Consider the following 11892-nt stretch of genomic DNA (forward strand, 5'->3'; position numbering starts at 1 on the left):
GATGTCTTTGTGGGCCAATGGGTTTCCAGAACGTGGAACGCTGCTAAGGGCTTACAGGCACGCCCGTGTCCAGTCAGTGCTCACTGTCCAGTGCTCGATTGTGTGAGGGTTTAGGTACTTCTGTGCCTTCTCCTCAGCTGACCCCCAGGACCCCTTCTGACCACTTTCTTAGAACTTACGTGCAAATGCAACGGGGACTGTGTTTTCCCACTGAAAATGTTAAACATTTTAGGTAACTGTGAAAATAGTTTATTTTTATTCCTTGCCAATCTGGGAATATGCCTTTTATGTGTGTGTGTGTAAGTGCTGTAATAATACTTTTTGAAAGAAAAGGACACTTAAAAAACTTATCCCAAAACTTCAATCTGAAATGTCTTACATTAAGAATTTCTTGAATGTTGTGTATATATTTTAAAAAGCACTTTGTGAGATAGTTTATACATTTATTTCTTAATTTATACATGCTCCCCGGTGTTAATATATTTAATGATGAATAACAGAACGTTTATTTAACGTGGCGTCTGTGCGCAGCGCGGGCCTGCGCGGCGGGTGTATCTGCCAATAAACTGGTTCCTCAAACCCGCCTGGCCTGGCTTCCTCCCGCCCGGGCCGGACCCGCGGGGCCCCGCGCCCGCCCCCTGCCGCGCTCCTGACCCGCGCCCGACCCCCGCCCCGCCCGCGCTCGCGAGACGGCGCCGGAAGCGCGGGCCCGGCGCGTGTCTCTGACGTCACTTCCGCCCCGTCCGCTGCCGTGTCCCGCGCAGGTGAGGTGGGCGGGCCGCGTCCCTCCGGCCTGCGAGGTCAGCGGTCGCGCGAGCTGCGTCCGCGAGGCGCGCGGAGGGGGGGCGGCGCGGCTCGTGGCCGGCGACACGGCCGGGTGGGTGGGGGGTGCGGCCCTGGCCTCGCCCCGCCGCGGCGCGCCCAAGCCCGGCGCCGAGCGTGTCCGTCTCCTCAAGGGGCCCGGCCGGCCGGGGCGCAGGGCGCCCCGAGTTCCGGGCCGGGCCGCGGGCGCCCGATGAGCCGCGCGGGGTTCCCCGGCCTGCAGATGGTTCTCGAAGCCGCCTCTCGCCGTTCTCGCGACTGTCTGGGCGGGAAGCACTGCCCTCTCGCGCCCGAGGGCTGGGTGCCCCGGAGCCGGTGGAGGGGGCAGGGGCGACCCCGAAGCAGAGCGACGGCACGGCGGGCTGCTGGCCTCGCACGCCGCCTCCACCCCCGACGCCCGGGGCGGTCCGAGCACCTCCGCGGTGACCCCAGAGCATCGCGGCACGTGGCCCCACCCCGTAGGGGGGCAAAGCGCCAGGGCTCAGAAGTCAGCGATACTTTCCCCAGCACTCGCCATGCATCCCAGCGCTGCAGGGAGAGACCGTCCCGGCAGCAGCCACCCCCCCACCGCCCCACCCCTCCCTCCGGTGGGCTCCCAGTCTGCACGGCCCCGGTGCCGGGAGAGCCCGCCCGCCGCCCGGTGTCTGCAGCCACAGCGCCCACTTGCTTGTCTCTCAGAGGGTTCCAGTCTCGCCCCTCAGAACTGCAGGAGCTGCCCACGGGCCTGGGGGTAAACGGTTGCGTTAGTGGGGCCTCAACCCAGCAGGGCTCCACATGTGCTTGGCTCTACTCCGCCGTCTGGGCCCTCCTGGTGTGGCTCTTTGCTCTTGGGTCCCACGGCCCTGCTCAGGGCTAACTCCTGGCTCAGTGCCCAGGGATCACTCCTGGTCATGCTCAGATCAAACCGTTTGCAGCGTTGGGGACTGAAGCCAGTTCGACTGCGTGCCAGGCAGGCGCCCCCCTCCCCCGCTGTCCTCTCTCCAGCGCAGGTGTTTGTGTGTTTAAGAACTCGCCCTTTCGGAGCTGGAGTAATAGTACGGTGGGGAGGGCGTTTGCTTTATATACATAAAAGATACCTACATGCCTCTTGGAGAGCCCGGCAAGCTACCGAGAGTGCCCCGCCCGCACAGCAGAGCCTGGCAAGCTACCCGTGGCATATTCAGTATGCCAAAACAGTGACCCAAAATGCAAACAAGACAAAGAACTTGCCTTTTCGTGGGCAGCTTCATGGTTCTAGGCCAGACCCTGCGGTGCTCCAGGTGTCAAGCCCAGTGGTCCCCTGACCCCCTCCCCAGCTTGCCTCAGTGCAGTGTGGGAGCTGGAGCCGGCTCCCAAGCAGCCCAGGACTGATGGGACAGCCGGGCCGTGGCCACTCAGAGTCCATGTCAGGCGGACTGAGGGAGGTCTCATTCATTTGGTCTGAAAATGTCTAACTTTGGGACTGGAGTGATGGCATAGCGGGTAGGGCGTTTGCACGCGTCTGACCAGGGTTCTATCCCCAGCATCCCGTATAGTCCCCCAAGCACTGCCAGGAGTAATTTCTGAGTGCAGAGCCAGGAGTAAGCTCTGAGCATTGCCGGGTATGACCCAAAAAGGAAAAAAAAAAAAAAAAAAAAAACATGGTCTCACTTCTGCCGGGTGCCAGGCACATCCTGTAGTTTCTTTTCTAAGTAAAACATTTTATTTGGATGTTTTAGGAAGAGGAAGGAGGGGGAGAGAGAGCTCGGGCCCGACACAGGTGCCAACATTGGCCGGGAGAGCACACGGCCTCGGGAGATGCGGGCGAGAGCGGCAGGGCTCCGCACACACGCGCCCTTAGTTCCTGCGGGAAGCTCTGGCACAAGCCAGCGTCCGACTTGGCCATTCTGACTTGGTCAGGGCCATGGTTCCTGCACGGCTGTTCTCAGCGAGCCCCCGGCCCCTGGGGCGCTGCGCTCTGCTTGTCCAGGCGCTCAGGCCCCCCGCCGCCGCCCGCCTGCTCTCTGCCAGCCGGCCCTGCTGCGACCAGCGCCAGGATGCCCCCAGGAAGAAGGTGCTCTCGGAGAAGAAGCAGGTGAGCCCCCGTTCTCAGATCCTGGGACATGGTGCGGCACGGCTGCTGGGCTGCAGGGTGCTGTGGGGACGGGCTGGGAAAAGGCACCGCGCAAGGGTGCTGCATTGCCTGTGGGAGCCCCCCACCCCGTTTCCATCCCCAGCATCCCATTAGACCCCCAAGCACTGCCAGGAGTGACCCTTGAGCACAGACAGGTAGGGTTCGAAAAAGAAAAAATGCAGGAATGGGGCCAGAGCAATAGCACAATGGGGAGGGCATTTGCCTTGCACGCGGCCGATCCAAGTTCAAGCCCCAGCATCCCATGTGGTCCCCCAAGCACCACCAGGAGTGATTTCTGAGTGTAGAGCCAGGAGTCACCCCTGAGCATTGCGGGGTGTGACCCAAAAAGAAAAAAAAAAGAAAAAATGCAGGAGAAACTTGCACTTTTTGCCTTGGAGGGGGAGAGAGTGAGAGAGTGTGTGTGTGTGTGTGTGTGTGTGTGTGTGTGTGTGTGTGTGTGTGTGTGTGTGTGTGTGTGTGTGTGTGTGTGTGTGTGTGTGTGATGTGCTTTGTCTCAGCCCCAGACCCTGCCAGGAATAACCCCTGAGCACTGCCAATGTCGCCCTAACATCAAAATTAAAAAATGTATTCCTTAATTAAATTCAAGAAACTAGGGGTCTAGGGGCCAGAATGATAATACAGTGGGGAGGGCCTTTGCTTTGCATGTGGCCAACCCAGGTTCAATCCCTGGCATCCAGTATGGTCCCCTGAGTGATTCCAGGAGTGATTCCAAGAATAACCCCCGAGCATCGCCAGGTGTGACCTGAAACGCAAAAAGAAAAGAAGAGTCTATTTTCTTTTTTTTTCCTCTCTTTTCTCCTAAAAGAGCAGCCAGGCCGGGGTTAGCCCAGGTCAGGCTTCCGGAGAATCCCGTGGGCCGTCGTCTGTACAGCCAGTTTCTCAAGCTCAGGTGTGGTTTGTCCCTCCCCAGCCAGAAGGAAACGGGGTCCAGCTTCCTCTCCACACCGTCTTTGGGCAGGCTATTGCCTGCGAGCTGCCCAGCCCTGGGCTCTGGGCTGCCGGCCACTGCGGAGTGCGTTTCTCAGGGGTAGTTCACGGCATTGCCACAGGGTGGTGCCAAAACGTAATTTTCTAAGAAAGCACAAAAATTAAAATGGGGTGTGTGTGTTGATGGGAGAACAGACCCGGCCCCCACCGAGGACTGTATTTGGGTGGGCTCCATGGGCCAGGACTCTCTGTGAGGCTGCCCTGCCCTGGACTATGGAGGCCCAGGGTGAGGCCGGCCCTTCCCCGGAGCCTGCTGGCCCTGTTCAAGCTGCCCCACTGCGGGCTTGTTTCTGCTTGGGCAGACCTGGAGGCAGCTGGCAGGGGGCTCTTTCCCGAGTATCCTTCCTGCTGGGTTCTACACCTGCCTGTTGATTTACACATGCCCACAGGAAGTGGTCACTTGTGGGAGCAGTTTCTTAAATTTGCCACTGTCATCCCATTGCTCATGGATTTGCTCAAGCGGGCACCAGTAACGTCTCCATTGTGAGACTTGTTGTTACTGTTTTTGGCATATCAAATACACCACGGGTAGCTTGCCGGGCTTTTCGAGAGGGGTGGAGGACCCGAACCCGGGTGGGCCTCGTGGAAGACAAAAGCCCTACCACTGTGCTATCGCTCCAACCCAATTTGCCTTAAGACGTCTTTTTTTTTCTTTTTGAGTCACACCCAGTGATGCACAGGGGTTACTCCTGGCTCTGCACTCAGGAATTACTCCTGGCAGTGCTCAGGGGACTGAATGGGATGCTGGTACTCGAACCCGGGTCGGTCGCGTGCAAGACAAATGCCCTACCCGCTGTGCTATCACTCCAGCCCCAAGACGTCTTTTTAAAAATAGGTATTTTTCTCGTTGGATTTTGTTTGGGGACCACACTTTGTGGTGCTGAGCGGCTGTTCCCTGTTCTGACGTGGGGGCCCGTGTGGAGCTGGGGTTTAGCCCGAGCCTTCTGCAGATGGCATGACCACAGTGCTTTGGAGCGCTCTAAAAACCAGCGGTTCCTCACCCCACCCCCGACCGTGCTCAGGCCCCTGCTGGGCTGGGGACCCTGTGTGTGCAGGAGTACAGTTGGGGCGGCCACGTGCCAGCACACCTCAAACCCTGCACCGTTTCTCTAGCCCCCAAATTGCTTTTTCCCTTAGTGGAAAGATTTTACTTTCAGAACTGAGGTGTCTCTCTGCCCTTTATTTAAGCACCGTGGCTTGCAAGTTGTTCACGATGGTTTGTTACAGGCATTCAGTGTTTCAGTGTCCCCATTCTCCAATGTCCCCATTTTCCCGAACATCCCCTAAGCCTGCCCCTTAACAAAGACGGATAATCTGTCTTATATTGCTTGTTACAACTAAATGGCTAATGTAATTGTAAAAAAATGTTCCAGTAGAAGGCCATTTGTGAGGCCCAGAGCAATAGTACGGCGGGGAGGGCGTTTGCCTTACACACAGCCCACCAGGGTCCAGTTCCAGAGTCCTGCCGTTCCCCTGAGCCCCACTCGGAGTAGGTTCTGAGTGCCCACCCAGGAGTAGCCCTTGGGCATTACGTGTGTGGCCCTCCTGCCAAAAAAAAAGATGATTTGTGAAAATTGTTGCATCTGACCATGGGGTCACTAAACCCTTACCCGTGGGCTTGCTCAGCTGTGGCTGCCACTGAGCTGCTGTGCTCACTTGGCGTCCGAGTTACTCTCCCATCCTGCCGGGCTGTCAGGATTGTGGAATTTGGAGGTGTTTCATGCAAGCTCCAGACACCCATGCTTAAACGGGCTGTGACTTTATGTGGCAGCTGTGGGAGGTGGGTGTGGCCCAGCACCCCAGATCTGTGGAACCACCCAAGCACGGCTTGGTGCTCCGGCCGTGCCTGTGTGCTCTACCCCCTGCCCGGCGCCCCGGCCCAGGTGAGAGCTGCAGCGTGGTGCGGGCTAGTTCTAAGGCAGACGGCATGTTTGCTAGCTCCTGGTCCCGGAGGGCAGCGACCACCGATCGCGTCTGTCTCTGCAGAAAAAGCATTTTGTGGACTGTCGCCGAGTGCTCGTCCGAGGGGGACACGGAGGCAATGGAGTGAGCTGCTTCCACAGCGAGCCCCGGAAAGAGTTTGGCGGCCCAGATGGCGGCGACGGAGGCAGTGGTGGCCACGTCATCCTTCGAGGCAGGTGCCCAGGGAGACCTGCGTGTGCGGGGCGTGTGCAGGGCGTGTCCGGGGCAGGAGCCTCAAGCTGGGCCCCGCTCTCGTGCGCTCATGGTCTGGGCTTGGCCCGTGAAGGCCCCAAGGAGAATCTGAATTAAAACTAAAACCTGATGGACTTGGGGCTGAGGAGACGGCCCAGCGGGGAGACGCTTGCCTGGCGTGTCCCAGGTTTGTTTGGTCCCGGCGTCCCATGTGGTCCACTGAATACCGAGTGCAGGGCCAGGCGTGACCCCACGTGTGCCCCAGCCCCCCAGAAAAACAAAACTGCTAACTTTTTTTAACAAAGTAAACTTTCACCTTTTTTTTTTTTCTTTTTGGGTCACACCTGGCGATGCACAGGGGTTACTCCTGGCTCTGAACTCAGGAATCACCCCTGGCAGTGCTCAGGGGACCATATGGGATGCTGGGAATCGAACCCGGGTCAGCCACATGCAAGGCAAACGCCCTCCCCGCTGTGCTGTTGCTCCAGCCCCTAAACTTTCACCTTTCAATGATGTACCAAAACCCAACTTTGCCAGTTTTGTTTTGCGATAACAGAAGCCTGGCAGCTGATTGCGGGGACGGCTAGCACAGTGGCTGGGTCCGAGGACCAAGCCTCTTAGCACTTTGGAGCCAAGCAAGCCTACCACATGTTACTGGTCAGCGTGGCGAATGGTCATGGCGCCGTGACACAGCTTTCGTGGTGCTGTGTACGGGATTCCCGTTTGGCGGGGCCAGACAGTGGCTAAGGCGCCTGCAGTGTCTGACCCTCAGAATCCGGCGGACACTGCTGGGAATGACCCCTGAGCACTGAATGGCATGGCCCAAAAACAAAGAAGAATTTCTCTTGCAGAGCTACTTTCAGAGCCCGGAGCCGTGGGGGCTAGTGTGGCCACGCTGCTGCCGGGCGGCGGTTCCAGCGGGAGCGGGAGCAAGCGTCTTCCCGTCCCATGGTGCCCGAAGACAGTCACACGTGTCTGTGGGGTGGGGGTGGCCCTACGCTCCTGCAGGTGCCCCGTTCCGAGCTGTCCCTGGGCTGTGCGTGACCTCCGCTGCCCGGCGGGCCAGGCCAAGGCTCACCGCCTCACTCTGCCTCAGCGGACCGGCAGGTCAAGTCGCTGGCGTCCGTGCTGTCCCGGTACCAGGGTGTCGACGGGGAGCATGGCGGCAGGAAGAACTGCTTCGGCCGAGGCGGATCCGTCCTCTATGTCAGGGTAGGCGGGGCCGCGGGGGTCCGAACCCCAGGAAGCATTGTTGGGGGCGGGCTGGCCGTGGCTGCTGCCGCCCGGCCTCCTGGACATCTGTTTGGGTTTTGCTGTTTGTCTTGGAGCCACACCCGGCGATGCTCAGCGGTCACTCCTGGGGGGCTTGGGGGCTGCTGGGTGCCGGGATCGCCATGTGAGGCAGACGCCCCACCCCCGCTGTGCTCGTGCTGGGGACCCCGCCCTGGCGGGGCAGATGGGAGGGCGGCAAGGTCTGTGGCTCCGTTCCCCTCCCGCTGACCCCAGCACCTTTGACCCCCAGGTTCCTGTGGGCACCCTAGTGAAGGAGCGTGAGGAAGTGGTCGCTGACCTGGCGGCCGCGGGTGACGAGTACGTCGCTGCTCTGGGCGGTGCCGGAGGGAAGGGCAACCGCTTCTTCCTGGCCAACGACAACCGCGCGCCCGTCACGTGCACCCCCGGGCAGCCCGGCCAGGAGCGAGTCCTCTTCCTGGAGCTGAAGATGGTGGCGCATGCCGGGCTGGTAGGTGGCCTCCCACGGGGCAGGGTGGTCACTCAGTGCCTGCAGACACAGTCCCTGGCCGCTGCCTCACGCTCACCCCCACAGGTGGGCTTCCCCAACGCCGGCAAGTCCTCGCTCCTCAGGGCCATCTCCAACGCCCGGCCAGCCGTGGCCGCCTACCCGTTCACCACGCTCAAGCCCCATGTGGGGATTGTCCACTTCGAGGACCACCAGCAGGTCGCAGGTAGGATTCCCCGTGGCACCGCCTGGTTGCTCTGCACTCTGGCCAGCATCCGGCTCGCTCTCCCTCTCTCCCCTCTCCCTCCCTCTCTCCCTCTCTCTCCCTCCCTCTCTCCTCTCTCCCCTCTCCCTCACTCTCTCTCTCCCTCCTTCTCTCCTCTCATCCCTCTCCCTCTCTCCCTCTCTCTGTCCCTCCCTCTCCCTCTCTCTCTCTCCCACACCCTCTCCGTGTGTGTGTTTAGGCCACACTCAGTGGTGCTCAGGGCTCCTTGGGGGCCTTAGGGGGTACCTGGGATTGAGCCTGGGGCTGCTCTACCCGCCATGCTGCCTCCAGCCCCCAGCTGGCTAGTCCTGTGCCCCCACACACACACCCCAGCCTCGGCTCCACCCAGGAATTAGTTTAAATCTCAGGCCTGAGGAAATGATCCTCACGGCTCTTCCTCCCGTGTGTGGGGAGCTGAGCGGCCCCCGCCATGCAGACATTGTGCGATTACACGGCTTCCCTTGCCGTTTCGAGAGAAGGAAACTCTCTCCAGAAGATAATGTGCCCATTAGACGCAGTCAGGCTGCTGGTGCCGCGGTGCGTGTGTCCGCAGGCCCATGGCAGCCTCTGTCCTGGTCAAGCTGCCATAGCTGCCGAGGGCCCTCCCACTGCTCTGCACCCCCCAGATGGCCCCCCAGCAGGTCCTGCCCCCGGCCCGAGTGGCTGCTCCGTGAACGAGCCTCCCACACGGCCCCCGTGTCCCCTGCAGTGGCCGACATCCCCGGGCTGGTGCGCGGGGCCCACCGGAACCGCGGGCTGGGCTGCGCCTTCCTGCGCCACATCGAGCGCTGTGCGATGCTGCTCTTCGTCCTGGACCTCTCTGTGCCGGAGCCGTGGGCACAGCTGGCCGACCTCCGGGCCGAGCTGGAGCAGTACGCCCAGGGCCTGTCACAGAGACCCCACGCCGTCATCGCCAACAAGATCGACCTGCCGCAGGCCCGGGCGCGGCTGCCAGTGCTGCAGGCCCGCCTGGGGCATGCGGCCATCGGCCTGTCTGCGAGCACCGGCGAGAACCTGGAGGAGCTGCTCCAGCGGCTGCAGCAGCTCTACAGCCGGCACGTGGCCGCCCCACCGGGCCTGCGCTGGTAGCGGCCTTCGGGACGGCAGCAGCTCGGGGCCATCCACCCGCCGGCGCAGCCCAGACGCGTCACAGCCCAGTGCACCCAATATCCGAGGCGGGCGCAGGGCTGCTCCGGGCGTCCGGCCCGGGCCCTGATTAACTTGCACAGCAGGTGCCGGGCGCTGTGAGGAGACGGGCCGTGCCACGCTGCCCTGGGGCTGGACTGGGCAGCATCCATCTCCGGACACTCACGGGGAACCTGCGCGGGCCCCTCTGCCAGAGCCTGCCGCCTTCCTGCCCCGAGTGCTCTGGAACGTTCCTTCTCCCCGAGCGGAGCCCCAGCCTCTACATGTGCGTGTGCAGTCCCGTCCTCCTGGGTGGCAGGGGCGGGGACGAAGGTCCCGCAGGTTCCCCTGGGCCCGGGGGGCGGGGGGGTGGTGCCACAGCGCACGGTTTTGATCTGGAGCCAGAGCAGGAATCTTGCAGCCAAGCTTTGTTTTCCGTCTCGTCATTTCACAGGCCCTTGCGTTCTAGAAACGGGGGCCGGGCATCTGTTTGCTCGCCTCTCGCCGCCACAAAGGGTTTCCTGGAGTCGCTCTGAGTAGCTTTAATTATCCAGCCTTTCATCTTTGTCTAGAGGGGGCGTGCACGCCATGCCTCCCGCCTGCATGCGACGGCGGAGCCCCCCCACCTCCCACCCTTTGCACTGGAGTGGCCCAGGGAAGCTTCTGGGAACGGACTGTCTCATTTCTGCTAGACAGGAGAATGTTTTTCAGGAGCCATACCCTGGAGCTCGGGGTGGGTGGGCACGCCAGAGGCCTGGGGTGGGCCAGAGTGATAGTACAGCAGAGAGGGCACTTGCCTTGCACGCCCCTGACCCAGGTTTGACCCTGGCGTCCCAGATGGTCTCCCTGAGCACCACAGGAGTAATGCCTGAGTGCAGAGCTAGGAGTTACCCTTGAGCATTACTGGACGTGACCCTAAAAAGAGGCCTGGGTCGAACCTGGGGCCTCACCGCAGGCACCACGTGCCCCCACCTCAAGCCATTTTCCTGGCCCCTTGGAATCATTGCTAGAGGCCAGTGGAGACGCTGCAGAGAGCGCCGGGTGAGGGGCTGGCACTCCATGTGGTCCCTGCGCCCTGCCAGGAATGACCCCTAAGCACTGCGGGGGGCAGACAGCAGGTGGGGCCAGGGTGGGAGGCATGGCGGGAAGGTGACCCCCCTCCACGCCAGCACCCGTCTTCTGCACACATGGCCCCTCTCTGCCCTGCAGGCGGGTTCACCTCACCACACCCCACTTCTCACAGCCCCCAACCCTCTCCGGGAGGTCTGACTCCAGCCGCTGCCCCCCACGTCCTGGGTGACCCCGTCTGCTTAGCACCCCCACATGCTCAGCCGTCTTCCCAGACACACCATGACCTCCTTGCCCCGGGTGAGCTGCCATCCAGGTCTGGGGCACCCTGACCCCGTCCTGCCCCTGCTTCCCAGGTACCCTCACCCCACGCTGACCCCTCTGCCTCACAGCCTGGCTGGAAGCTCCACATGGGGCATCAGTGTGCAGAGGTGAGACCCGGGTTTCCTCCCTGGACTCTATTCTTTGCTCCAAAAAAGTGAGTCCAACTCCCAAGGGTACAAGAGGGGCCTGGGTACGGTGCCCCCTGCTTGGAAGCCGCTGCCCTCTGCCCCCCTTGGCCTGCCCACTGCCCCTCCCTGCCTCAGGAGCCAGGCCCAGTGTTGCCCGGTGGCCTGGAGGCGGGGAGGCAGCCGGACCTTCCTGCGGCAGCCCTGGCTCCCATCCCGGCTCTCTCTGCGGACGCAAAAGCACCAGGCAGAGCAGCCTCAGCCACGCTCGCCCCCGGGGCCGGCCTGAGCCGGGTGCAGACAGAGGCTTTCCCAGCATGCCTGCCGCCCGAGCAGGTGCCTGGGCCACGCCAGGCAGGCAGGGAGCACCAGGTGCAGCGGTCTGGGACTGCAGCACGTGCGGTCTGGCCGGCAGGCGGGGGGCCGGGCACGGTGCCTCATGGTCCATGTGGGGCATCAGCAACCAACCCTGGCAGCACCACGTCTGGGCCAGTGGGCCGTGCCCTCCCTCTCAGGGACACTGCATCAGGATCACCTCTTCCTGGGGTCTTCAGTCAGTCCCAGCTCCCATAGCCCAAAGGAAGTTGAGTTTCGATGGACGGTGAACTTTGGCCACAGTAAGCGATGGTCAGAGCTCAGGAGTGACCCCACCAGTGCTCGGGGAACCCTCTGTGCTGGGGTGTAAGGCCAGTGCCTTCCCCGTCCTGTCTCCAGTCCCGAGGGCCGAGACTCCCACTCTGGGCACTGCTACACCCCTGCCTCCTTCCTGAGGGTGTGGGCTCAAATCCCCTGCCCCAGGCACCCCAGGAAATGCCCCCAGACAAACCAGGGGCTCTCTGGCCTCCTGCTCCCTTGGGGCGTGCATTGGCAGCTGGTGCTGCCCTGTGTCACAGATTCCCTCCAGCAGTGCCCGTGCAGGTGGGGACCAACCCCGGGCATCACCTGAGTGTCAGGTGCTGCCCGACCCGGAGTCTCACACCAGGATACCAAGCTCCTGCCTGGGTTCGTAGCCAGTGCTCGCTGAGCCCACCTGGGTGGGCTGGGCACAGCAACTGCCCAGGGGCTTCTGCAGGACATCCCAGGGTCCACCGTGGCTCAGAGGTGCCCCTGGGTCTGGGCACAGGCAGAGCAGGCAGAGGGACTGGCACAGCTCCCAGATGCCCGAGTTCTG

At 61.9% G+C, this 11892-nt stretch overlaps 1 protein-coding gene across 2 annotated transcripts; it reads left to right on the forward strand.

The window, feature by feature from the left end:
* The first annotated feature begins 722 nt into the window (after positions 1 to 722).
* On the forward strand, positions 723 to 9623 carry MTG2 (mitochondrial ribosome associated GTPase 2). Of its 2 annotated transcripts, none has more exons than XM_004620229.2 (7): positions 723 to 764; positions 2520 to 2875; positions 5909 to 6056; positions 7173 to 7288; positions 7599 to 7817; positions 7902 to 8040; positions 8789 to 9623. In XM_004620229.2, the coding sequence occupies exons 2-7, from the start codon at positions 2705 to 2707 to the stop codon at positions 9166 to 9168; spliced, it is 1173 nt and encodes a 390-aa protein (XP_004620286.2). In that variant the 5' UTR covers positions 723 to 764; positions 2520 to 2704; the 3' UTR covers positions 9169 to 9623. The 2 variants fall into 2 exon arrangements, with proteins under 2 accessions (XP_004620286.2, XP_054993384.1); XM_055137409.1 differs by lacking the exon at positions 723 to 764 and adding an exon at positions 780 to 800.
* The last annotated feature ends 2269 nt before the right edge of the window (positions 9624 to 11892 follow it).

Source organism: Sorex araneus, chromosome 5 (assembly GCF_027595985.1).
Source record: "Sorex araneus isolate mSorAra2 chromosome 5, mSorAra2.pri, whole genome shotgun sequence".
Taxonomy (NCBI): Eukaryota; Metazoa; Chordata; class Mammalia; order Eulipotyphla; family Soricidae; genus Sorex; species Sorex araneus.

What these genes read in the sequence shown, in the direction of transcription:
- MTG2 (XM_004620229.2), top strand. Translation starts at nt 2,705, where the DNA reads ATGGTTCCTGCACGGCTGTTCTCAGCGAGCCCCCGGCCCCTGGGGCGC. An exon ending in TGGCCACGTCATCCTTCGAG is followed by an intron (nt 6,057 to 7,172) that starts GCAGGTGCCCAG and finishes ACTCTGCCTCAG; the next exon opens with CGGACCGGCAGGTCAAGTCG. An exon ending in GATCCGTCCTCTATGTCAGG is followed by an intron (nt 7,289 to 7,598) that starts GTAGGCGGGGCC and finishes TTTGACCCCCAG; the next exon opens with GTTCCTGTGGGCACCCTAGT.